Raw genomic sequence first — 27,297 nt, 5'->3', positions numbered from 1 at the left:
GCGTCTCGCCGATTAAAAACAAGTTTCTGTTGTAAGGTGTGGATCACCAAAAATGGCTTCTGCGAGAAATGCATTCATGCATGTTTTAAGATGTTCCTGACGTTTTAGGTTGTTTTGAAATATGTTTCTTATTTCATTTTTAACGGTGTTCGGCCCGTTTGCTTTTAATCATCCTGCACTCCTTTTGCAGGAAGGCCGGGGTAGAAATTTAAACACTCAATTATCACTTGTGTATTAATAATCGTCAGTGACTGATGGTTGTTGCTGCTGCCGCCGCCTGAAATACAGTAATCAATGTAATTATTATATATTATATCATTAAATCAGGTTCTCTCTCTTTTTTGGGGGAAATATGTTTTCTTAGTTTTGACAAGAACAAATTTAAAGTAAAAGGAAAAACTTTTAACCTACCCATATATGAGATTCTCTGAATCTCGTGAATTCCCCCCCCCCCCATCATAAAAATAATTTTTCTAAGGCTGCATATAATTACGTTCCCAACAGTTTCCATCTCTCTAAATTACCCATGTCTTTCGTTTCTTTGCAAGTTATTTTTAAAGCCCAGCTAAGGATTTTATTTGTTTACAATGGTCTCCTAAGTAAGTTTTTAAAAATTCCCCATTCTTTTCTAAAGTCTTTATCTCCTGGGTTCCTGAGTCTCCCAGTCAGTTTTGCCATTTCAGCAGAATCCAGCAGTTTGGGCTTGCCATTCTTCCCTAGCCGGGACCGACATTAAATTACATTCTCAGAATCTAATAGATTTATTGGCATATGGTTATTACGTTGTGGTTGGAGATCCATCCATCAGGGATTCTTCAGCGGCGATTCCTGCATTGCAGGAGTCACAGCTGAAGAATCATTGGACTAGAAATGACCTGCCGATTCTTGAATTCAAAGGATCATAGAATTGTAGAGTTTGAAGGGACCCCTGAAGGTCATCCAGCCCAACCCCCTGCGATGCAGGAATCTTTTGCCCAGCGTGGAGCTCCAACCTGCGACCCTGAGATTTAGAGTCTCGTGCTACCATGAGAAATGTATAAAATGAGTATGAACTTGGAAAGCACAAAATAAAAATACACAAAAACTAGTAAAGAAGAAGAAGAAGAGAGGAATGGAGTGGAAACGTTGCCTGTAACAGTTTGGTCCTGCAAATTTATTGCCCAATAAATGACCCACACTGGGCTCTTTTTTCAGATACTTTGGCCGTCCTGTTGGGGGGGGGGCAGCTAGGATTTTACAGCGTTCAGCTCTCCTGGGGCAGAAATTTATAAAGCTTTTCCCCACTACCCTTTCTTATTTATTTCTTTTTAATTTTTTAAAATTAATTTTCCATTTTTAGCAATATTGTAACACCGTAACACCTATTATAAAATTTATGCTCTGCCGAGCTCTTGTCTTCCCTCCGCCCATCTTCTGGTTTTTGTAAAACGCATATTATACCCACACATTTAATACATCTCTATTCGTCTACATATATCTTAAATTGTGTAAATTAACTTGAAGCACAAATGGAAAGTTCCTTCTTTTAAACGTTGTGAGTTTTGTCTCAGTCCTGCAAGTGTCTTTATATAGCATGGGTAGGCAAACTAAGGCCCGGGGGCCGGATCGGGCCCAATTGCCTTCTCAATCCGGCCCGCGGATGGTCCGGGAATCAGCATGTTTTTACATGAATAGAATATATTCTTTTATTTAAGATGGATCTCCGTGTTATTTGTGGGGCCTGCCTGGTGTTTTTACATGAGTAGAATGTGTGCTTTTATTTAGAATGCATCTCTGGGTTATTTGTGGGGGGCATAGGAATACGTTCATTCCCCCCCCCAAAAAAATATAGTCCGGCCCCCCACAAGGTCTGAAAGTCAGTGGACCAGCCCCCTGCTGAAAAAGTTCGCTGACCCCTGCATAAGTTTATAGTGATTGTCTAAATATTGAATAAATGTACTCCATTTTCTCCGGAACGTTTGGTCACTCTGGTTTCGGATTTTCTCTGTCAGCTTTGCCAGTTCCACATAGTCCATCATCTCTGCCTGCTGTTCTTCACCTGTTGGTAATTCCCTTTCTTATTTCTCCCCCCACGTAGATGTTCACTGGGACGAGGGTCCCGGAAAGCGACGAAGCCCCCAGCCCCGCCCAGCCCTGCCCGACCCCCAGGGCCGACGCCGACGCCGACGCCTCTCTCAAGTGCCTGATCAGCGAGTGGGACCTTCGCATCCGGGAGCGGCTGGGGGACGGCTGCTTTGGGGTCGTGCATCGTGCAGAGTGGAGCACTCCCGGCGGGGGTCTGGTACGTTTTCACCCACCCCCCGACTCCGGTTGCTTTGCTTCTCTACCTGTTGGACAGCCGCCCTCTGGACCTTCACTGTTGCATCTGAGCCCAGTCGTCGCTGCTGGGCTGTTTGTTTGTTTGTTTCAGGGGTGGCGAAACCTGCCGAGGGCCGCATCCCCATCTGTTGGGGGCCGCTTTCAAGGAGTGGGTGGGGCCACAGCCCAAAGTGGGTGGGGCCACCCTTTCCCTCTCTCTTTCTCTCCCGCCCCTTTCTCTCTCCCTCTTGCTTTCCCTCTGGGCTTTTCTGTCTGCCACAAAAATTTTAAAGACCCCGGGTTTCGTTATATCCTGCCTTTACTCCAGAGAAATCCCAGGCAAGCCCATTCTGTCCTCGCGACAACCCTGTCGGGTAGGGGTGCAACGAGAGCTTGCGATTTTCCCGTGGCCCCCCAACGAGCTTCATGGCTGAGTGGGGATTTGAACCCAGGCCTGAGCCTGGCCATGTTAAGCATCAGAGATGCCAGATAGAAAGACCTTTGGCCTGACCCAGTGTGGTCAGAATCCTTCCCTTTCTTACCTATCCAACAGCTGTCAGTTAATAGACGGCTCAGTCGAGCCTCCAGGTCTAGAAGCAGTCTACCGCGCAATATCAGACCCTGGTCAGAAATGGCAGGAGAGAGCTGTTGGCGTCATGATACCTTCCTTGTGGGCATCTGCCAGCCAGTGGCCCATCTAGTTCAGCACTGCCTCTTGTGGCGGGGAGTTCCACAGTTTAACTATGCTCAAAGAAGGATTTCCTTTTATCCACCCTGAATCTTTTCATTGGGTGTCCTAGGGTTACGAGAGAGGGAGGAAAACTTTCCCCTATCCTCTTGCCATGCATAATGTGATAAATTTCTAATATGTCTCTTTTCGGTTGCCCTTTCCCAAACTCTTTCCAAACTCTAGAATGTTGTTGCTGTTGTTATATTGATTAAATTCCTATATGGTGGTACCTTGGTTCTCAAACTTAATCCGTTCCGGAAGTCCGTTCCAAAACCAAAGCGTTCCAAAACCAAGGTGCGCTTTCCCATAGAATGTAACGCAAAACGGATTAGTCCGTTCCAGACTTTAAAAAAAAACAACCCCTTAAAAAACAGCCATTTAACATGAATTTTACTACCGGTATCTAACGAAACCATTGATCCATAAAACGAAAGCAATAGTCAATGTACTATAAAATAAATAAGACAGTATTGTAGAGTATAAAAATTAAAATTGCTGTTTTTTTCTTACCTGCACTGACGATAGTCATTGTTTGAATGGGAGGGGGGGCTTTTATCCATTTCCACAGTCGCACAATCAATCAATCAATCAATCAATCGATCAATCAATTGATCAGTAGCTGAACTGGGTTCCACACAGTCACAAAAAAACAAATTAACCGAAAAAGCCTCAAAACCACAAGATAAACAGCAAAAACAAAAGCGCCAAACTTAATCCAGAAGTCTGTTCAACTTCTGAAACGTTCGAAAACCAAGGCGCGGCTTCTGATTGGTGCAGGCGCCCTGGAAACGATAGCCGACAGCTGCATCGGACATTCGACTTCCGAAAAACGTTCCAGAACCGGAACGCTTCCTTCCGGGTTTTGGGTGTTTGAGAACCAAGGCGCCACTGTGCCACCCTTCATCCGACGATCACAGGGGCAGTTTCCATTTAAAAAAAAAAAAAAAAAAAACCCTCTTTCAGGCGAGGCGACCAGAACTCTACTGGTTCTACGCTGGCTGGCCAATTCTTTGTTCTGATCCCTTTCCCCCCTTCCCCAGAAACCCGTCGCCGTCAAATCCCTGCGCTCCGACGTCTCCTGTGACCCGGGCGCCCTGATCGATTTCCTCAACGAGGTCAACGCCATGTGCTGCTTGAACCACCCCAACCTCCTCCGCCTCCATGGGGTGGTCCTAACTCAGCCCCTCAAGATGGTAAAGATTGGAGACGTCATCGCGAGCCCCTTACCCTCCAAAGGTCGCAGGACTCCTGGGTCCTCTTTCTGGGCGCACAGAACGTGGGGTGGCGCCCCGACTCTTGGGTTACAGTATCTGGGAAGGTGGGGCTTCTTTTTAAAATGGGGGTGGGCTAATCGAGTCCAGAACGACTTTTTGCTGCTGGAGGGAATGCATAAGAAAAGGGACGTCAGCCCTGTTTAGGGTAGCTTTTGAGGAATTAATGTATTTTAATATTTTCCTGGAAGCCGCCCGGAGTGGCTGAGGAAACGCAGCCAGATGGGTGGGGTATAAATAATATTTTTATTACTATTCCCACTGGTTAACTTTTGGGACACAATTTCTGCATTCGGAGGTACATTTTAAATAAAAGGACACATTCTACTCATGTGAAAACATGCTGATTCCCGGACCGTCCGCGGGTCAGATTGAGAAGGCGATTGGGCCGAATTCGGCCCCCAGGCCTTAGTTTGCCTACCCATGATCTATCCCATATGGGGATAATCCCAGTGATCTCTAGCTAAAAATCTGCTCCAACGACGGAGGAAGTCCAAGAAAGAGAGTGGCAGCATGCCTTGTCTTTTTGTTACCTGGACAGGTAAGGTCACGCCCACCTCTAGTCACATGCAAAGGAAGTATGTCCCAGGGAGTTTTCCACTGGCTGGACCAAACATTTCCCCGCATGTCCACTCTAGGAAAACAAGGAATATTGTACTTGACTGCTATTTATGCATCACACCCCACAGTTCCAGCATTGCAGGGGGTTGGGCTAGATGGCCACTGGGGGGCCCCTTCCGACACACTGTGCTCTTTTTAATCCAGCCCTGCCTCTCTGACCTCTCCGCAGGTGACTGAGCTGGCCCCCCTGGGCGCCCTCTACGACCGCCTCCGGCCTCCCTTCCCTCTCCACCAGCTCTGGAGCTACGCCCTGCAAGTCGCCAAGGGAATGTCCTACCTCGAGTCCAAGCTCTTTGTCCACCGCGACCTGGCCGCTCGCAACATCCTCCTGGCCTCCGAGGAGACGGTCAAGATTGGCGACTTCGGGCTCATGAGGCCGCTGTCCAGCAAGAGCGATCGCTACATCATGTCTGCGCACCGCCGCATCCCTTTCGCCTGGTAGGAGTTTCTGAACCCACCCAACAATATTGTTGTTGTTTAGTCGTTTAGTCGTTTCCGACTCTTCGTGACCCCCTGGACCAGAGCACGCCAGGCACTCCTGTCTTCCACTGCCTCCCGCAGTTTGGCCAAACTCATGTTGGTGTCTTCGAGAACACTGTCCAACCATCTCATCCTCTGTCGTCCCCTTCTCCTTGTGCCCTCCATCTTTCCCAACATCAGGGTCTTTTCCAGGGAGTCTTCTCTTCTCATGAGGTGGCCAAAGTACTGGAGCCTCAGCTTCAAGATCTGTCCTTCTAGTGAGCACTCAGGGCCGATTTCCTTGAGAATGGATATGTTTGATCTTTTTGCAGTCCATGGGACTCTCAAGAGTCTCCTCCAGCACCAGAATTCAAAAGCATCAATTCTCCGGCGATCAGCCTTCTTTATGGTCCAGCTCTCACTTCCATATATCACTACTGGGAAAACCATAGCTTTAACTATACAGACCTTTGTCGGCAAGGTGGTGTCTCTGCTTTTTAAGATGCCCTCCCCTCTCTATATACATACATACATACATACATACATACATACATACATATACACACCCACCCACTCTGGGGCAGGGGGATCTGAGCCACGTTTGCACAACGGTTCTTTCTTTCAAAAATGAAGATTTGAATTCAGTGGTGCCTCGGATTACATACGCTTCAGGTTACATACCCAGAAATAACGCTTCAGGTTAAGAACTTTGCTTCAGGATAAGAACAGAAATCGTGCTCTGGCGGCGCAGTGGCAGGGGGAGGCCCCATTAGCTAAAGTGGTGCTTCAGGTTAAGAACAGTTTCAGGTTAAGAACGGACCTTCGGAACGAATTAAGTACGTAACCAGAGGCACTACTGTAGAAGGTTTTCAGAATGCAATGCGAACCCAGGTCCTAGTCCTGTGCTCTAACCGCTACTCCATGCTGCCTGCACTTTGCTATGGGGTTGTTCTGATTGGCTGTTCCTCCCCTCCGCCTTCCCAGGTGCGCCCCCGAGAGCTTGCGCATGGGGGTCTTCACCAGCGCCTCCGACGTGTGGATGTTCGGGGTCACCCTCTGGGAAATGTTCTCTTACTGCGAAGAACCTTGGATGGGATACTCCGGGCGGCAGGTGATTAATAATAATAATAATAATAATAATAATAATAATAATAATAATAATAATAATTTTGGTTTTGGTTTAAGAACAGACTTCCAGAATGGATTAAGGTACCACTGAACTGTTTTTAGAATTTTTTAACTGTAGTTGTTTTCAGAATATTTTGATTTGTTTTAAAACGCTTTTGCTTTTCTGTGGCATATCTATTTGCTGGTAAATCTGTTTTCCCAAGCTCCTTGGGAAGGAAGGGCGAGAAACAACAACAACAACAACAACAACAACAACAACAACAATTTATTTATACCCCACCCATCTGGCTGGGTTTCCCCAGCCATTCCGGGCAGCTTCCTACAAACGATTAAAAATATATTAAAAACATCAGTCATTAAAAACGTCCCTAAACAGGGCTGCCTTCAGATGTCTTCTAAAAGTCAGATAGTTGTTTTGTTTCCTTGACATCTGGTGGGAGGGCGTTCCACAGGGCAGGCACCACCACCGAGAAGGCCCTCTGCCTGGTTCCCTGCAACCACATTTCTTGCAGGGAGGGAACCGCCAGAAGGCCCTCGGAGCTGGACCTCAGTGTCCGGCTGAAAGATGGGGGTGGAGATGCTCCTTCTGGTATACTGGATCCTTTGAGGCCATTTAGGGCTTTCAAGGTCAGCACCAGCACTTTGAATTGTGTTGTAAGAATCTCTGGACACAAACCGCATGGCCGGCAGCTTCTTGTGGGCATAAGCACAGAATAATGGTCTTGCAGGATCAGGCCAATGGCCCATCTGGTTCAGCCTCCTGTCCTCGCAGAGGACAACCAGGTGCCCATGATGGAAAACCCTCAAGCAGGATTCGAACACAAGATCCCTCTCCCTTCTGTGGCTCCCAGCAGCTGCTATCCAGAAGCATTACTGAATCCAACCGTGGAGGCAGTGCATGAGCTTGTCTAATCCTCTTTTAAAAGTTTGCAGCTGTCCCTGCATCATGTGGGAGGGAGTTCCATAGTTTAACTTTATTTTCTCCTTCCTGAATCTTCCAGCATTCAGCTTCTTGAATGTCCATGAGTTTCAGTGTTGCAAGAAAGAGAGGAAAACGTTCCTCTACCCACTTTCTCCAAAATTTTATAAACTTCTATCACGTCGTTTTTACTCGCCTTTTCTCTAAGATGAAAATCTCCAAACGCTGCAAACCTTCTGTCTCCATCCCTTTGATGGTTTCAGTTGTCCTTTTCTGAACCTTTTCCAACTTTTCGATATCCTTTTCGAGGTGAGGCGACCAGAACCGTACACGGTATTCCAAATGATCTCGCCCCACAGATTTGTATGACAGCATTACTATATTGTCAGTTTCACTTTCAATTCCTTTACTAATGTTCCCTAACTTTTAATCTGGCTTTTTCATAGCTGCTGCAGCCCTGGAGGTGATTGGTTTATTTTCATTTTTTTCCCCCACTACATATTTTGTGCGTGTTATATTGTAATTTTACGTCGTGAACTGCCCCGAGATCAACCGGATTCAGGGCAATGTACAAATTTAATAAATAACAACAACCTGGTGCTTTCTGGACGTTTTGGATCACGAGTCCCATCTTCCACTGCAAGCTCGGCCAATGGATGATGGGCGCTGTAGTCTTTTTGGCGACCTTCCTTTTTCCAGCAAGCCTTTTAAGCGGAGGTCTTCATCCCAGCCCACTGGGGGGGGGGCCTTTGGGAGTTGTAGTCCAAAACGTAGGGAGGGCACCAAGTTGGGGGAGAACCGGCCTCCTTTAACCCTCCAGAAACTGTGTCCCTCCTTAACCTCATTCCTCGCCAGTGACTCCCAGGCTTGTGCAGACAATCGGGGTCAGGAGAGTATTGTGACCCCAGGTGCCCTCTTGTGATTCAAGTTTCATTCATCTGTGAACTTTTGCAGCAGAGCCTCGGGGGGAGACCCAGTTTCTTTAACCACACACGATATGTGCTATGTAAGGATAAGTGCAATGGCCTAATTTGCAGGGCGGGGTTTGATTGTATCTTTCCATCGCCCTGAACAAAGAAAGGAGACGAGGAGGAGGAGGAAGAGGAATATAAACTGGCCACAGAAATTTTTATTTCTTTATTGCAGTCCTAGATCCCACCTTGTCTCCTCTAAGGTTCTCCCCCTCCTTGTTTAATCCGCACGACAACCCTGCGAGGCGGGTTAGCCCGAGAGAGGGAGGGACTGGGCCGAGGTCACAGCCGGCCAGCTTCATGGCCGAGCCTGGACTCGAACCCGGGTCTCTCCCAGGTCCGTGTCCGCCACAGATTTTGACAGCATTGCAGGGGGTTGGACTAGACCACTTTTGGGGACCTTTCCAGGTCTAGGATTCTGTGATTCTAAGACGAGAGGCTTTGTAAAGGTGATAGCAATTGTGCGCTGCGGTTGGAAACCTGAGAGGCGCGAAGCCGTCCTGTCCTCCGTTGGGTTGGGGAGTGAATCCTGACTGCTGTTATTAATATTAATTTATTATTTATACCCCGCCCATCTGGCTGGGTTTCCCCAGCCACTCTGGTCGGCTTCCAACAGAACATTAAAATGCAATAATCTATTAAACATTAAAAGCCTCCCTAAACAGGGCTGCCTTTAGATGTCTTCTAAAAGTCAGATAGTTGTTTATTTCCTTGACATCTGATGGGAGGGTGCCACCACTGAGAAGGCCCTCTGCCTGGTTCCCTGTAACTTGGCTTCTCGCGGGGAGGGAACCACAAGAAGGCCCTCGGAGCTGGACCTCAGTGTCCAGGCAGAACGATTGGGGTGGAGACGCTCCTTCAGGTATACTGGGCCTGTGAGGCCGTTTAGGGCTTTCAAGGTCAGCACCAACACTTTGAATTGTGCTCGGAAACGTCCTGGGAGCGTAGGCCGATTGCACCCTTAATCCCTACAATTTAAGGATTTGCCCAATCGCAAGATCGTTCGGCCATTCGTTACGCTCTTGAATCCACCGCATCCTGCGAATCTTTCAATTGCAGCACCCTAACAACGACACCTAGCTCCTTCTTGACATGAGACATCTGTCTATGGATCCTTCGCCGCCGCCATGAGTTAAAAGGGACCCCACACGGTCATCTAGTCCAACCGCCTGCAATGCAGGAGGGTTCAGGTATTCTGAGTGGCTCCCAGATTTTCTTAGAATCCTAGAGTTGGAAGAGACCCCAAGGGCCATCCAGTCCAACCCCCTGCCAAGCAGGAAACACCATCAAAGCATTCCTGACAGACGGCTGTCAAGCCTCTGCTTAAAGACCTCCAAAGAAGGAGACTCCACCACACTCCTTGGCAGCAAATTCCACTGCCGAACAGCTCTCACTGTCAGGAAGTTCTTCCTAATGTCAGGAAGTTCTTAACGGGAATCGAACATCCGAGGTTTTTAGTCCCCGCACGATGAACCACCACGGCCTTTTTCCAACCCAGTGCCCGCCAGTTGTTTGGGTTTCCGCCTCCTCTGAGCCAGCACGCCAGTTCTTATTTTGACAGGCAGAAGAGAGGCACGCACTGCTGCAAGATAACCTCTGCTGCATTCGACGACGTGGAAAGACGCCGCCGCAACAAATCTGCAGGCTTCGTGGTGTCACAAGTCTCTGAGACCGTGCATGTAGAGAAATGGAGACTTAAATGCTGTATTTCCCCATCCTTTCCTCCCCGGCCAGATCATGCTGAAGATTGACAGGGAAGGAAGGCGGCTGGAGCGGCCCGACGACTGCCCCCGAGAAATCCATGCCCTGGCGATGAAATGCTGGGCCCACAGCCCCGAGGAGAGACCCCGCTTCCGGGAGATTGTCGGCCTGCTGCAAGAGGTGAGAGAAGGGAAACCGTCAGCTGCTGGGCTGACCTGAGTGCGAATTTCTCCCATAAAAAATGAGGCTTTAGAATAATGGGTCCCAAAATGGGCAGCAGCAGCACCCCCTGGGGCTGTGAGATTATCTGGCTGGGGGGGCACTAAGAGGCAAGGGGGTGGCAGAGCATCTTAATCTCAGGGTCGTGGGTTCGAGCCCCGTGCCTGGCAAGAGATTCCTGCAGTCCAACACTACAATTCTATTTCCGATGCTACAATTCTATGGGAATGATGTCTTCCTTGGATTAGCAAGGAAGAACAACCCACCCTAAATCCCATCGCTACGCCCGCCTCCCTGGGCATTGTCTCTACCGTCCTGTCTCTTCCCCCCAACGCAGCTCCGTCCCAAGGAAGTGAAGGCTTCCCAGGATCTCAACGAACCTGGCTGGCTGCGTCTGGAGGCGAACGATGGCATCACGGTGATCGAAGGCAGGTGAGTCCAGGACGCCTGGGTCCCCTTTGGAAGCGGGGAGTAGGCGCCGGAGGAAACCCTTTTCTAAAGACTCCTTGCATGCTACCATTGTGTCGTGTTGGCTTTCGTGTTGTTCATTTTTCAAGTATCTAGTCCTCAATCTATACCTCCCTCTGGCTGTTATCTCCCTTCATTGACCCTTTCGTTCCCTATATAAGCTTTATTTCTATAGGCTTCTCCTTCCTTCCTTCCTTCCTTCCTTCCTTCCTTCCTTCCTTCCTTCCTTCTCTCCATCTCCCCTTTCTCTCTCTCTCTCTCTCTCTTTCTCCATCTATCAAGGGAGGCTATTATGTTTGACATTTAATGTTTGATGTTTAATCTGGTTTTTAATATTCTGTTGGGAGCCACCCAGAGTGGCTGGAGAAACCCAGCCAAATGGGCGTGGTGTAAATTATTATTATTATTATTATTATTATTATTATTATTATTATTATTATTATTATCTATTAATACCCCGCCCATCTGGCTGGGTTTTCCCAGCCACTCTGGGCAGCTCCCAATCAAATATTAAAAACACAATACAGCATTACAGGGGTACCTCGACTTACGAATTTAATCCATTCCGAATGCACATCCGTAGGTCGAAAAATTCGTAAGTCGAAAAAAGCAATTTCCCCATAGGAATGCATTGGAAACAAAAAATTCGTAAGTCGAGTAAACCCCATCTAAAACCGCCAGCAGGTGTCCATTCGTAAGTCGAAAAATTCTTATGTTGAGTAATTCGTAAGTCGAGGTACCACTGTATTATTATTATTATTATTATTACACACAGCCTGGATAAAGTGGGCAGAGAAACATTTTCCTCCCTCTCTCATGAACGTGAATGTTGGGGTGGTGGAGTAGCGCAATTGGTTGAGCATGAGACTCTGAATTTCAGGGTCGTGGGTTCGAGCCCCACGTTGGGCAGAAAGATTCTGGAATTTGCAGAGGGCTGGACTAGATGACTCTCGCGGTCCCTTCCAACCGTACAAGTCTGTGATTCTGAGATTCAGGAAGGATAAAAGAAAGCCCTTCTTCACGCAGCGCAGACTATGGAACTCCCCGCCACAAGAGGCAGCGAGGGCCACCAACCTGGATAGGGCAAATACACGGAGGAGGAGAGGGCTGTCGGTGGATACAAGCCCAGGGTGGCTACCATCTCCCTTCACAATCGGAGGCAGCATTGCTCCTGAAAGCCAGTTGCTCCTGAAACCGCAGGAGAGGAGAGCGGCTCTTGTGTTCGAATCCTGCTTGCGGATTTCCCATTGGGGCACCTGGTTGGCCACTGTGAGAACAGGAGGCCCGGTTCAATGGGCCATTGGCCTGATCCTGCAGGCACGTCTTGTGTTGTTAGTGAGCCCGGCTTGTGGAAAACAGCAAAGATCCGCGGTCCCAAATTCTGGGTGCGGTGGTCGGTGAAGCATCAGGCAGGGGAGGAATCTCTCTCTCTGACCCACACCTTCTCTCTCTTCCAGCCCCGACTCCTCAACGTGGCGAGGCCAGAACAGGCGGACGCTGAGAGTGGGCATCTTCCCGTCGTCCGTAGCGAAGTCGGAGGACGAAGCGCCCCCTGCTGGCACGCCGCAGATCAGCCTCCCCATCCGAAGCTCCTTCGTGCACCTGGGCCACGGGGACATAGACCCCGAGCGTGGATGGGGGGCTCCGGACCGGATAGAGGAGTACGTCGTCGTGAGGAGGGAGGTGGGAATGGGGAACGGTCTTCTCTAGCGCGCATGTGTGCATGCCGGTAAAAAGCTAACGGACCCCTGGACAGTTAAGTCCAGTAAAAGGCGACTATGGGGCGCGGCACTCATCTAGCTTTCAGGACGAGGGAACCAGCTTTTGTTTACAGACAGCTTCCCAGGTCATGTGGCCAGCAGGACTAAACTGCTTCTGGCGCAACGGGACACCGTGATGGAAACCAGAGTGCACGGAAACGCCGTTTACCTTCCCGCCGGAGTGGTACCTATTTATCTACTTGCACTTTGACGTGCTTTCAAACTGCTAGGTTGGCAGGAACAGGGACCGAGCAATGGGAGCTCACCCCGTCACGGGGATTCGAACCGCCGACCTTCTGATTGGCAAGCCCAAGAGGCTCAGTGGTTTAGACCACAGCGCCACACACACACACACACACACACACACACACACACAGAGGCATAGGAAGCCTTTCGGTCCCCGGGGTGGCGTTGCAGCACCGAGACACCCCCTGGCGGCGGGGGCGACCTGACGCATGCGCAGTGCATCCTGCCAGCAGTGCTGCTTCAGCGGCAACCCGCCGAGCGAGCGCTGGCTCCTGGGGCTTCTCTGTCCTGATCGCGAGGGGCAGCCCCATAGCGGCGCCGGTGGACGGACCCCGGACGGGCCGCCGCTCCGTGGTTTGCTCGGGTCCTCCAGCGGAGCGGGGCTGGCCCATGTGTCACCCCCCCTCCCCTGGAACCCGGGGCGGACCGCCCCGACCGCGCCCCCTCGCAATGCCCCTGCACACAGGGAGTCGTGTGCAGGGACCATGCAGCCTGTGGCATTACATGCGCTGCTCCCTAGTGGCCGCGGGTAAGTCTGGCCCCAAAGCGAACTTGGATCCGCCTTTGGCTGCATTGCGACACAGTGGCAAGGAATAAAAGAAGCAATTAAATGGCAATTGAAACAAATAACTTAGAAACTCCTGGCAACAATGTTTTTTTAAAAAAGGGGAACGTTCTGAGCTGCTTCGGCAGGAAGATGAGGTTTTAAAAGTTTTCAGGATTTCACGTTCGCCGGAAGGCCAGTCGGGGGAGTAGCTATTAGTAAAGCCGTGCAATTGTTATCGTCATTATTTTAAACATATGTAATTAGAGGGTGTTTGTTTTCTACCCTTAGGAAGAAACTGAAAGCGCGGCCGGTGACCTCCAACCCCCAGAATCGAGCTGGGGGCAAGCAGCTGCTGCAGCTGGCCCGTGAGTGTCTGTTTCACTAATAATAATAATAATAATAATAATAATAATAAATATGATAATTAATTATACCCCGCCCATCTGGCTGGGTTTGGACTCAGTGGGGGGAGCAGTCGTGGGGAGGGGTGCTATTTCTGAAGCAGGGAGGTCAAGAAGGAAGAAGTCAAATCCATAATCATTAAATGGGCCGGGATCTTGATTGTAACATCTACATGGAAAGTTGGGAGAGAGACACTGGAAGGAAGACATCAAATTTGCAGCACGTTATGATCTGAAAGAATACTGCATGAAATTGCTTTACAGGTGGCATTCAACTCCTGTTAAGCTAGTCAAAATGTTCAGATCTAGGACAAATACTTCTTGGAATTGCAGGTAGACTGAAGGCACATGGATCCACATGTGGTGGAACTGTATAAAGATCAGGCCATTTTGGGAAATGATTTATAACGAGCTTAAGAAAAATGTTCAGTTGCTCCTTCCCTAATAAAACCTGAAGCCTTCCTGCTAGGAATTATGGGTAATGAAATCCCCCCAAAAAGTTCAGGGGAGTCTTTTTATGTATGTTCCGGTCGCTGCCAGGATTCTAATCGCAAAAGGCTGGAAAGGAGAGGATATCCCATCTAAATTAGACTGGGAAAATAAAATAAGAGAATACGCCGAACTGGTGAGATTACCAGCAAGGCTAAGAGACGTTACAGATGGAAAAAATTATCAGAGGGTGGGATATATAGAGAGTCTATGTAAAAAAAAAATTGTCAGAAGATCAGTCCGTTGGCAGGTCTTGATTGAGCTTCAGTGTGTAAATAGGATATTTTTTTTAAAAAAACAAAATTTTTAGTAAGTCAAATAACACGGAGAAAGTAAAGTTTAAGAGCGCGTACTTAAGGGATTTAATTTGGGATTGCAAGGGGAAGATCGGACGTCTTGTCAAATTTAATCACAAATGGATGTGCAAAGCAAGTATTGGTTAAAGAACGGATAATTGTTTATTTATTTCTCATTTTGCCCATAACATCTATTGTACACTTCTGTTACAAAGTCTTCAATCAATAAAGCGTTCAAAAACAAAAAAGATAATTCTGCAGCAGGGCTTCTATCTCCTGTGTCCTCCAATCAGCATGGAACGGGAGGTTTGGTTTTTTTTTGGCCACTGTGCAGAATCCTAGAATTGCAGAGCAGGGAGGGGGTCCACCGGGGGTCATCTAGTCCAACCCCCTGCAACGCCGGAACGACACCGACGAAGGAGAGCCCACTGCCTCCTGAGGGAGCCTGTTCTAAAGCGAATGCTTGGAAAACAAAACGCTTCAAGAGGGTACCGTTGCCAGTACAAAGCACAACTTAAGTGGCTCTGAGAGAAGTTGTTGGGAGCACCATTTGAATGGCAATGCCCATTATTTGGGGAGAGGGCTCAAAATATTTTATTGGGGGGGGGAGCGAAGGCCCCTCGGCCCCTAGGCGTTGGCTTCTATTCCAGCAACTGCCCTTGCAAGATTGCAAATTTGCCACTCCATGCCTCTGTGATGTTATCAAACGTGGCATAGAGTAGGGAATAAAGGTAAAGGTAAAGGGACCCCTGACTGTTAGGTCCAGTCGCGGATGACTCTGGGGTTGCAGCGCTCATCTCGCTTTACTGGCCGAGGGAGCTGGCGTTCAGCTTCCGGGTCATGTGGCTAGCATGACTAAGCTGCTTCTGGTGAAACCAGAACAGCGCACGGAAACGCCCTTTACCTTCCCGCCAGAGTGGTACCTATTTATCTACTTGCACTTTGACGTGCTTTCGAACTGCTGGGTTGGCAGGAGCAGGGACCGAGCAACGGGAGCTCACCCCGTCGCGGGGATTCGAACCGCCAACCTTTTGATTAGCAAGCCCTAGGCTCTGTGGTTTAACCCACAGTGCCACCCGCGTCCAGAGTAGGGAATAATCAATAGTTAATCATTGATCTATTTTGGAATGTTCCAGCAGAATATTCCCATGCTGGGGCTGGTTTCCCTAGACATATCCGGGATCCAGAAATAGCTCAACAACCTTTCCACTTCTTTGAAATAAGGCGATCCTTGTTGTTGTTTAGTCGTGTCCGACTCTTCGTGACCCCATGGACCAGAGCACGCCAGGCCCTCCTGTCTTCCACTGCCTCCCGCAGTTTGGCCAAACTCATGCCAGTCGCTTCGAGAACTGTCCAACCATCTCGTCCTCTGTCGTCCCCTTCTCCTTGTGCCCTCCATCTTTCCCAACATCAGGGTCTTTTCCAGGGAGTCTTCCCTTCTCATGAGGTGGCCAAAGTATACTTAGAATCATAGAGTTGGAAGAGACCACAAGGGCCATTCAGTCCAACCCCCTGCCAATTGAACCCAGGAGTCCTGGCCCTGGGCTCAGTGCCGGATTTACATATAAGCTAAAAAAGCTATAGCTTAGGGCCCCACTCTCTTGGCCCCCCCCCCAAAAAAAAATTTAAGGGGGGAAAAACCTGGATGCAGATTTCAAAAATATAAGATAAAAAACAAATAAAAAAAACCTACATACAGCAACAGTGTTTTGTGTTGTGTAGGCTCCTGTGATGTAAGACATGGGCCCCGCCTGCTAGCCTGCTCCCTAAAATATCACGGGTTTGCTCCTTTCTATATATAGGGTGCCTACATTCTGCATGGACTGGTTGCAGGGCAACATGCGCAAATGGCTTTAGGTACCTATTAGGTCCATAAATTACCATATAGCATATATTCAACACACAAAAAACAGCGACAATTGGTTGTTGACAAAGGACAGCTAGACATACAAAGGGCCCCATTACCTTCAGAAGCTTAGGGCCTCATCAAACCTAAATCCGGCCCTGTTTTTATCATATGTGGTGGTCTTTTAGTAAGGTTAAAGTTTACTGGGAAATAAACAACTATCTGACTTTTAGAAGACATCTGAAGGCAGCCCTGTTTAGGGAAGTTTTTAATGACTGGTGTTTTAATGTATTTTTAATATTTTGTTGGAATTAGCCCAGAGTGGCTGGGGAAACCCAGCCAGATGGGCAGGGTATAAATTAATTATTATTATTATTATTATTATTATTATTATTATTATTATTATTATTAGGGCCTCATCAAACCTAAATCCGGCCCTGGCTTATTTCCGGATTCTGTCCAAGAATATGCACCCCACCTTTCTCTCACCCCTGCTTCTTTCTGTTCTTCCTTCCAGGTCTCTCCAAGAGCCTGGAGTCTCTTTCGGACTTCAGCGTTCTCCGCACCAAACCCCGGCTCCCAGCCTTCAAGCCGGACCCTCCCAGCATCCCTCCCCATCAACGCCGTTTCAGCGATCTCCCGGGACCTCTGCCCCCTCCGGCGCAGCAGCTGGAGCAACGGGGTCGGAAGCCTTTGTCCCGCCTGCCGAATCCGGCCCTGCCCTCCTGGGCCCTGCCCAAGCCCGACGGCCCTCCTCCGGGTGCCAGGGAGAAGGAGGAGCGGCCGCCCAGACCACCACCCCCGAAAGGGGTGCTGCCCCCAGCCCCCTCTGGCGGGCAGAGGCCAACCTTGGCGGAGATTGAGAAGAAGATCAAGGAGGTGAGAGCACGGATTTGACTTGCTGAAACAAAACGATGCATAAGGACGACAGCAGGGAATCCTAGAAATGTAGAGTTTGGAAGGGACCCCCGAGGGTCATCCAGTCCAACCCCCTGCAATGCAGGAATCTTTTGCCCAATGCGGGACTCGAACCCAGGACCCCGAGATTAAGAGTATTGTGCTCAGCCGAATGAGCTATCCCCAAAACTGCTTTTGGTTGAGGCTGAGGGTCACATTTACTTCTGGGGGAGGGACAATAAATAGATAGATATGGTTGATCTGATTTACATCCTATGCCCTTTTAAAATGTGTTTTTTTTGGCGGGGGGGGGGGCTATTGGCTTGTTGTTATTTTTATTATGTATTTTGTGGTTTTATATCTTGATTTTATTCTGCGAACCGCCCTGAGACCCCCCGGGTATAAGGCGGAGTATAAATTCAATTAAAAGAGGAGGAGGAGGAAGAGGAGGAGGTGGGGGGCCCCCACGGATCATAGGGGGAAAAATAGAATTCTATGCATGGTATCGCGGAATTGCAGCGCTGGGAGGGATCCCCAAGGGTCATCCAGCCCAACCCCGTGCAGGAACCAATAATGGGTGGGGCAATTATTGGACCACTGGACAGCTCAGTTGGTTAGAGTGTGGTGCTGATGATGCCAAGGTTCCAGGTTCAATCCCTATATGGGACAGCTCCATATTCCTCCGTTGGGGGGGGTTGGACTAGATGATCCTCAGGGTCCCCTCCAGCTCTACATGTCTTTGATTCGAATCCCTTTCCCTCCCTGACGTCTTGCTCGCACCCGATTGCAGGGGTGGAGGTTGCCCTGGGAACATTTTGCTCTTGACTCTGGCTGTTTGCCTCCCCAGGTGGAAGACAGGGTCCACGGCGCCACGACAGAGGAATGCCACGAAGCCCTGAGGGCGAGCGGCTGGGATGTTCAGAAAGCCAGCCAGTTGCTGAAGGTGAGAGGCAAACAAGATGAATTTTAACAGGGATAAATGTAAAGTACTACACTTGGGCAAAAAAAAATTGAAAGGCACAAATACAGGATGGGTGACCCCTGGCTTGAGAGCAGTACATGTGAAAAGGATCTAGGAGTCTTGGTAGACCATAAACTTGACATGAGTCAACAGTGTGATGCAACAGCTAAAAAAGCCAATGCAATTCTGGGCTGCATCAATAGGAGTATAGCATCTAGATCAAGGGAAGTAATAGTACCACTGTACTGGTCAGACCTCACCTGGAATACTGTGTCCAGTTCTGGGCACCACAGTTCAAGAAGGATACTGACAAGCTGGAACGTGTCCAGAGGAGGGCAACCAAAATGGTCCAAGGCCTGGAAACGATGCCTTATGAGGAACGGCTTAGGGAGCTGGGTATGTTTAGCCTGGAGAAGAGAAGGTGAAGGGGTGATATGATAGCCATGTTCAAATATAGAAAAGGATGTCATCTAGAGGAGGGAGAAAGGTTGTTTTCTGCTGCTCCAGAGAAGCGGACACAGGGCAATGGATTCAAACTACAAGAAAGAAGATTCCACCTAAACATTAGGAAGAACTTCCTGACAGTAAGAGCTGTTGGACAGTGGAATTTGCTGCCAAGGAGTGTGGTGGAGTCTCCTTCTTTGGAGGCCTTTAAGCGGAGGCTTGACGGCCATCTGTCAGGAATGCTTTGATGGTGTTTCCTGCTTGGCAGGGGGTTGGACTGGATGGCCCTTGGGGTCTCTTCCAACTCTAGGATTCTATGGTTCTCCAGCACCAGTTCCACAGAGAGACGGAGATCTCGCACGGCCAATGCTCCTCAGCTATTCCCGTCAGACCCCAGCAGGCACAGCTAATATAACACTAGAACTGGGGCACATCTAAGTAGGCTGAATGTTGGAAGGATCGGGGCTGATAAAAAGGAGCTATGGAACTCCCTGCCACAGGAGGCGGCAGCGGTGGCCGCCAACTCGGATGGCTATAAAAGAGGATCGGACAGGTGCTTTTTTAAACCAAAAACGTTTTTAGCAGCTGCCGAAAAGAGCACAGCGGAGGCGCCTGCCTGGTGTCATGAGGCAGGGAGTTCCAAAGTTCTGCACTACAAGAACGATTTATGGTGGAATGGGTATTTCATAGCTGTTTATCAGCTCCATCTGGTACGCAGGATGAGACCCTACCTGCCCGCAGACTGTCTGGCCAGAGTGGCGCATGCTCTAGTTATCTCTGGCTTGGATTACTGCAATGCGCTCTACGTGGGGCTACCTTTGAAGGTGACCCGGAAACCGCAATTAATCCAGAATGCGACAGCTAGACTGGGGACTGGGAGCAGCCGCCAAGACCACATAACACCGGTCTTGAAAGACCTACATTGGCCCCCAGTATGTTTCCGAGCACAATTCAAAGTGTTGGTCCTGACCTTTAAAGCCCTAAACGGCCTCAAAGGTCCAGTAGACCTGAAGGAGCGTCTCCACCCCCATCATTCAGCCCAGACATGGAGGTCCAGCTCCGAGGGCCTTCTGGCGGTTCCCTCCCTGCGAGAAGTGAGGTTACAGGGAACCAGGCAGAGGGCCTTCTCGGTGGTGGTGCCCGCCCTGTGGAACGCCCTCCCATCAGATGTCAAAGAGAAAAACAACTACCAGATTTTTAGAAGACATCTGAAGGCAGCCCTGTATAGGGAAGCTTTTAATGTTTAATAGACTATTGCATTTTAATATTCTGTTGGGAGCCGCCCAGAGCAGTTGGGGAAACCCAGCCAGATAGGCGGGGTGTGTATGTATAAATAATAAATAAGTAAATAGAATTGTAGAATCGTAGAGTTGGGAGGGACACCAAGGGTCATCTAGTCCAACCCCCTGCAAATGCGGGAAAATCCCATCCACAGCCATCCCTGGGTGGGTTCAAACCACCAACCTTCTGCTTAACAGACAGATGCACCAACCCCCTTGTGCCAAGAGTCGGTTCTGCAGATCGGAAGTGGCCCAATGGGCACGCATGGCGATCTCTTATAGCTGCCCCCAGAAACCCTTTCCGGTCTCGGGTACCTCTGACGCAGTCTCCTTCTGTTCCGCAGGTGAACCAGCTCTTCCACATGAGCTCTCACTCCCGGGAAGAGTGCCGGTGGATCCTTGAAAAACACCGCTGGAACCTAGCCATGGCCTCACGCTATGTGCTCAGCCGGGGGCTGCGGACCTGACCTGCGTTTTGCGGAAGGTGGGAGGGTGTGAAATCCTTCCGAGACGGAACAAAAACGTGCCTCCATTTTACGTCTTCCGCCTCTGAGCGGCGAAGCTCATCGTAAACGCATAGCGAGGCCAACGCATCTCCCTTGGGTGGCGACTCTCGGCTGACCCGCCGTGGGGCTTCAGGGGGACTCTGTGCGGCCCCCTGTCTCTCATGCATCTTTCACCAACCTGGTGCCCTCAGCAGAACTCAGAAGTGCAAGGTGCCTTTATGCGAGTCCTAGAAGAGCTTCCTGGATCAGACCCATGGCAAACCCAGTTCAGCATCCTGTTCTCCCAGTGGACAACCACATGCCGCACTGGGAAGCCGGCCAGCAAGATCACACCTAGGCCCTTTCTAAGATTTCGCAGTAATAATACAGTCGTACCTCGGAAGCCGAACGGAATCCATTTCCGGAAGTCCGTCCGACTTCCAAAACGTTCTGGAACCAAGGCACGGCTTCCGATTGGCTGCAGGAAGCGCCTCCTGCAGCCAATCGGAAGCCGCGCCGGAGGTTCGGGTTCCAAAGAACGTTCGTAAAACGGAACACTCATTCCGACTCACAAGGCATTTGGGATCCAAGGTACTACTGTATGGATAAAACCAATAAATACAGAGAGAGAGAAAGGAGAAAAATGACAACGGCGACAATTTGTTAAAACAAAATAAATAAATAAATAAAAATTCCTTCCAGTAGCACCTTAAGAGACCAACTAAGTTTGTTCTTGGTATGAGCTTTCGGGAGGTGCTACTGGAAGGAATGTTTTAATTTTTTATTTTGTTTTGACTATGGCAGACCAACACGGCTACCTACCTCTAACTAGGACAGTTTGTTAGATCTACTATTTTCTGTGCAAGTACCTGGGCAAATGATTTGGAGTGCTGCAATGTTTCCTTTCCGGCTGACTTATATTTCATTGAAGTTCTGTCGTACGTCTGTGCTCTCAAAACTGAATCACCTTTTGTGTTCCTAAATACTTAACTTTGCAGCATAAAGAACAACTCTCCCTTCTCCAGAGTGACCCACCCTGGGAGCCAATCCTTTTATTCTGATCGGCTCCAGGGTGAGATGATTTATTCTCAGTAGCTAAAATTGCTCCCCTTGACTCCAGATCACAACACCTCTGTTACAGCTCCCCCATTAGGTAAAGGTAAAGGGATCCCTGACCGTTAGGTCCAGTCGCAGGCGACTCTGGGGTTGCGGCGCTCATCTCGCTTTACTCGCCGAGGGTGCCGGCGTACAGCTTCCGAGTCATGTGGCCAGCATGACTAAGCCGCTTCTGGCAAACCAGAGCAGCGCACGGAAACACCGTTTACCTTCCCGCCGGAGCGTTACCTATTTATCTACTTGCACTTTGACGTGCTTTCGAACTGCTAGGTTGGCAGGAGCAGGGACCGAGCAACGGGAGCTCACCCCGTCACGGGGATTCGAACCGCCAAACTTCCGATCGGCAAGCCCTAGGCTCTGTGGTTTAACCCACAGCGCCACCCACGCCCTAGAGCTCCCCCATTAGCCTCAGCCAAATGATGCTGGGCCTGCGGTGGGAAGTCTAACGCAAGGAAGCTATAGGAACAGCATGTTGTGGAACAGCTGCTCTAAGCCATTATCCATTTTTTTTCTACTTTGCAGCGGGGTTGGACTAGATGACCCTTGGGGTCCCTTCCAACTCTATTTAAGCCTATAATTCCACCCACAGCAGAGAGGGCATGTGTGACTTTTCTGTCTCCCTCCCTCTCTTGCCCATTAAGGAAAGGCGTCTGATGGGATTCCTTTAGGGTCGAGGGATCCCGTCTTTTTAGGTTCTGCTCTCACTGAGGCGGCTAAACTCGCATCTTGACTTGGAGCTCTGCATCACTGAAAACCCTGCAAAAATAAAATTCCTATAGAAAGCAAGCAGCGCTGGAGGTGGAATTCTGCCTCCCTCCCCCCCCTCCTTCCCTCTGCATTTGAATTTGCAACTCTGTGCACATTTCCCCGAACACAACAGATATTACCTCCGAGTCAGTGGTTCCCAAACTTCCCCTTCTCCCTACGGACCACTTGAAAATTGCCGAGGGCCTCGGCGAAGCCTTCAGTTGTCCTTTTCTGCCTCGTGTAGGAATCGCAATGCACTGTTCTGGATGATGTATGGTTTTTAATTGTGTTTTTTATTCCTTTGTTTACTTCTTACACGGTGCTTTGTGTTATTGCAATTTTAAGTTCCGCATCGACACAAGTCTTCTCTCCATCCAAGTGGCTTCTTCCTCTTAAGTAAACCCACCCAGACTGCACTGCTTATGTTCTGCTTTCGTAGGGAGGAGAAAACCAACACAGGATCCGTCTCCTTCCAGTCCAAAATGATACAGGAGTCCGACAGACAGCAGTTATCAGATTACATATCCCCCCTCTCCACACTTTCCCGTCTATCTGGATGGTGTCTAATGTGCGTGTCGCATTTGTAAATACGGTGTAAATGAGTGAATAAACGAGAAGAGACGCTGTGTAAATATTTCCGCTTTGCAGATGGGCTATTATTTCGCTTTGAACACCTGCGTTTATTTGACGCATGAGAAATCCAACTTGGAAACGCTGATATGGAGTTGTTCTGTTTTTTGGAGGGGCGTTTTACAAATGTTTTGTGGGGAGGGCCAGCGCCATGCATGAAGGCACCAAGTCAGTGTGGACATGTTTAAAACCTGACATGTTTGCACGTGCTGCATCTAGAGCAGGGGTAGGCAACCTAAGGCCCGTGGGCAGGATGCGTCCCAATTGCCTTCTCAATCCGGCCCATGGATGGTCCGGGAATCAGCATGTTTTACATGAGTAGAATGTGTCATTTTCTTTAAAATGCATCTCTGGATTATTTGTGGGGCATAGGAATTCGTTCATTATTTTTTTTCAAAATATAATCCGGCCCCCCAACAAGGTCTGAGGGACGGTGGATCGGCCCACGGCTGGAAAAGTTTGCTGACCCCTGATCTGGAGGTCTTAGTAGGCCACAAGCTTGTTGCGAGTCCACAATGTGATGCAGCAGCAAAAAACCCTAACACTATTCTAGGCTGCGTCAACAACAGTCTTGCTGTCCAGACAAGGGAAGTCAAGGTACTGCTCTGTTCTGCCTTGGTCAGACCACACCTGGAATACAGCGGTGTCTTGGTTCTCAAACTTGATCCGTTCTGGAAGCCCGTTCCAAAACCGAGGCGTGCTTTCCCATAGAAAGTAACGCAAAACGGATTAATCCGTTCCAGACTTTAGAAAACAGCCCCCCAAAACAGCCATTTAACATGAGTTTTACTATCAAACAAGACCACGGATCCATGAAATGAAAGCAACAAACCATGTACTGCAGTCACACAATCCATCAGTAGCTGAACTGGGTTCCGCACAGTCACAAAAACAAAACAAAAAGAGCTGCAAAAACAGACAGATCTCAGCGTAACACTCGAAATGGAAGTGTGGCACTCAAAACACGGAGCATGTTCGGCTTCCGAAAAAAGTTCGCAAACAGGGACACTTACTTCCGGGTTTGGAATTGCGGCATTTGGGTTCCAAGTTGTTTTGAGAACCAAGTTGCCACTGTGCTGTGTCCAGTTCTGGGCAGCACAGTTTAAGAAGGATGTCGACAAGCTGGAAGGTGGCCAGAGGAGGGCGACCAAGATGATCGAGGGTCTGGAAACCAAGCCTGGTGAGGAACGGTCGAAGGAGCTGGGTATGTTTAGCCAGGAAAAGAGGGGACAGAGAGGAGGCGATAGCCATCTTCAAATATCTGAAGGGCTGCCCCATGGAAGATGGGAGCAAACTTTTTTTCTCCTGCCCTAGAGAGGACTTGAACCCATGGATTCAAGCTGCAAGAAAGGAGATTGCGACTAAACATTTGGAAGAACTTTCTGATGCCAAGAGCTGTTTGGCAGGGGAACGGGGTGGACTCTCCTTCCTTGGAGATTTATAAGCAGAGGTTGGATGGCCACCTGTCATTCCTGCATTACAGCGGGGTTGGGCTAGATGACCCTCGGGGGTCCCTTCCAACTCGTAAGATGCTATAATGCTATGCTCTTAATATAATGCAGCTCTCTTAAATCGATGCATCAATTTTTCCATCAATACTTCCAACGCTTCTTCCAACATCCTTGCAGAGCAATAATAAAACATCACAGAAGCTGCAGAGTTGACATTTTGGGAGGCTTTACTCTCAGAAGCACACTGCAATCTCTTTGCATTTCTTCCGCAACCACAACGACTACGTTCTTCTCCTCATCCACGTGGTCGGTGCCGATTTCCCAAGTCCCAGCCTGACACTCTAACCGCTACACCGCACTGCCTTCCTAGAGTCTTCCTGCTCTACAAATTAAGTAGGTAAATCAATATGGGAAGACCAAAATGTCCCTTGGAGAAGGCTCTGAATATTTTCCCCAAAGCTTGAATTTGTTATATTCTGCACTGTTTCATTCAATGTTTTAACATAAACTGCTTTTATATTCTTTCTTTAAAATATAAAACAGTGTGGAATTGAAATGAATAGTAATGATAACAAATTCCACTGGGGGGGGGGAGATTCCTAGACCTTCCACTGCGGTGACCGCAACCCAGGTTTAAGGCAATTAGCTTTTATAGCCGCGTTTCGAACACAGCTCTGGGGGGGAGACGAAATTGCAGGGGGTTGGACTGGATGACCCTTGGGTTCCCTTTCCAACTCTACAAACCCAAGATTCCACGAATGCTGCTGGGCGACGGGAGAAGAGCGGTCGAGGCGACGGGAGAAAAGTTACGAGACGACGCAAAGGACTGCAGGAGGAGCCCAGGGGAACAACGACATACATTTATTCTTTGGTTTGCTGCGGAGGAACAGAAGGTGTGGTCAAAGAAACAAGGCGGTTGCCTTTCTTGCAGCCCCCCACCCCCCCGAAGGAACCGCTCCTTCCTCAATCCCGTTCGCCTGTCCGGCTAAACACCAGCTCCGAAGACGACCGCCATGGTCAGGTCGATGAGACACGAACCACGTTGTCCAACCGTTTCTCCAGCGTCTCCTCGGCCGCCGGCCAATTGTCCTGCCTCTCGCCTTGACCTCTCCGAAGCTTTCTAACAGCTCGGCGGTGGGTGGATTTCTTCGTGTGCAAATCGCCTTCCGCTCCTTCGCAGCCTCCGTCCTCGTGAGCCGACGCTCTCGACTCGAGACTTTCGTCCCACGAGCCTCGAAAGGCTTCGACTTTTACCCTCTTTTGTTTTCTTTTGGTGCAGTGGGGGGGGGGTGAGGAGGAGAGGAGGGTCTAAAATACCCCCAAATCTGTTTCCTCTCTCTATTCCCTCCGCATGCCCCAATCCCACCGCAAGACAACAGAGGTGTAAACATTTAAATATATATATATATAAAACACACAGAACATTAAGTGGTACTGTATTATGCAAGCATTGGGGGGTTCCTCGACACACGGGGAGGTGCTGCTGCAAACCTGACGTTAGAGGGGAACAACAACAACCCCCCCGCCATCCCTTTTTTAAAAAAAGGATAGACAGGGACATTCCCGGGTTTAGTGGTTAAGGCAATGTGGCGTGGATAACCAGTGTGCAGATCTGTGAAGTAGTTTGGTATCTCGGTCGGAGACCCAAGGCTTTGGCAGAAGCCCAGAAGAGATTAAATGGGGCTGAGGGCCTAGTTCTGAAGGTGAACCCCTCTACCCCCCCAGAAAAAAAAATATGTACAAGGGAGGTTTGGGCAGGAGATGTACGATCCAACATCCAAGCTCTCTTGCGCTTTCTCATGGCACAACAACAAAGTCTGCTTTCTTTAAAAGTCATTTTCTCCACATTATACCTTCCATCTCTCTTTCTATTTCTCGTTCTCGTTCTCTCTCTCTCTCTCTGACACACACACACACACACAGGTCCGTCCCACACTGTCAGTTAGAGCACACTGAGCCACTGTGAAATGGGTATTTTCAAATTTCCAAAAGAACGCTGGGGACTACTATTAAAACCAAACGCTGAGCAAAAACGACCAGAAATGGAGCAGAACTACTCGGGGACTGTGGCCCTCGCTCATCTTGCGCAGGGTGCGTCTCAGAAACGGGGCGCAAAACTCGCGCGGCAGCAACTGTGGAACTCCCTGTCGCAGGAGGCAGGGACGGCTACCAAGCCAGACAACTCTAAAAGAGGATCTGACACCCTCACGGAGGAGGCGAAGGCTACCTGGTCACAATGGCCATGCCTCTACGGTCGGAGGGCAGCCATGCGTCTGAATACCAGTTGCTGGGATCCAAAGGTGGGGCAAGGGCTCGTGTTCGAATCCTGCTTGCGGGTTCCCCATAATGGGCATCCGGCTGGGCTGGCTGCTGTGAGAACGGGGTGCTGAGCCAGATGGATCCTGACCCAGCCAGCTCTTAACTTTTTATTGAATGTTTACGACCTGGCTGCAGCTCATCTTTGCGATGCCTGGAATCTCCCACGCCCAAGACCGCCTATTTTTTTATAATTATTATTGAAAAAGGCCGGCTAATGTTTTTTCGCTGCAGGCCCATCCAAGCGTCATTGCTGCTTTCTGTATTTCCAGAAAGGAACATCCATTTCTCTTTCTGTCCCTGCGCCTTCCTATTGTCTCGGTAGGGAGTTTGAAACCTGACCCCGCAGCCTCTGCAGGCAACCTTTAATTAAATCCAGCTCTCTGCAGCTGCAGAAATGAGGCGCTGGCCTGATGGAAGAGGCCCGAGAGGCTAGAAATCTCGCTCCCCATGTTTTAAGGCTCTGTGGGGGGCTGGCCACTTGGTTTGCCTGGGTTGCAAAGGGGGCTATTAAATCTCTCGCGCATGCGCCGAAAATGGCAGAAAAACTCGTGTGCACCAACAGTATACCCACCTCTTCGCGTTCAAGGATGGACCACT

The 27,297-nt window shown here is 49.3% G+C and overlaps 1 protein-coding gene across 1 annotated transcript in view; it reads left to right on the top strand.

Annotated features, from left to right (window-relative positions):
- TNK1 (tyrosine kinase non receptor 1) overlaps positions 1–20,611 on the top strand; it is a 31,663-nt gene extending 11,052 nt beyond the window's left edge. The window contains exons 4-14 of the mRNA XM_033170903.1: positions 2,078–2,281; positions 4,069–4,221; positions 5,090–5,358; positions 6,364–6,490; positions 10,132–10,278; positions 10,655–10,749; positions 12,243–12,446; positions 13,627–13,703; positions 16,888–17,249; positions 18,115–18,210; positions 20,297–20,611. Of these exons, the coding sequence (XP_033026794.1) occupies positions 2,078–2,281; positions 4,069–4,221; positions 5,090–5,358; positions 6,364–6,490; positions 10,132–10,278; positions 10,655–10,749; positions 12,243–12,446; positions 13,627–13,703; positions 16,888–17,249; positions 18,115–18,210; positions 20,297–20,419 (1,857 nt within the window). The 3' untranslated portion in view covers positions 20,420–20,611. The remainder of the gene's footprint in view (positions 1–2,077; positions 2,282–4,068; positions 4,222–5,089; positions 5,359–6,363; positions 6,491–10,131; positions 10,279–10,654; positions 10,750–12,242; positions 12,447–13,626; positions 13,704–16,887; positions 17,250–18,114; positions 18,211–20,296) is intronic.
- Positions 20,612–27,297: the final 6,686 nt, after the last annotated feature.

Source organism: Lacerta agilis, chromosome 14 (assembly GCF_009819535.1).
Source record: "Lacerta agilis isolate rLacAgi1 chromosome 14, rLacAgi1.pri, whole genome shotgun sequence".
Taxonomy (NCBI): domain Eukaryota; kingdom Metazoa; phylum Chordata; class Lepidosauria; order Squamata; family Lacertidae; genus Lacerta; species Lacerta agilis.
Note: the sequence above shows the minus strand (reverse complement) of the source record. Positions and strands in the feature narration are given on the sequence as shown.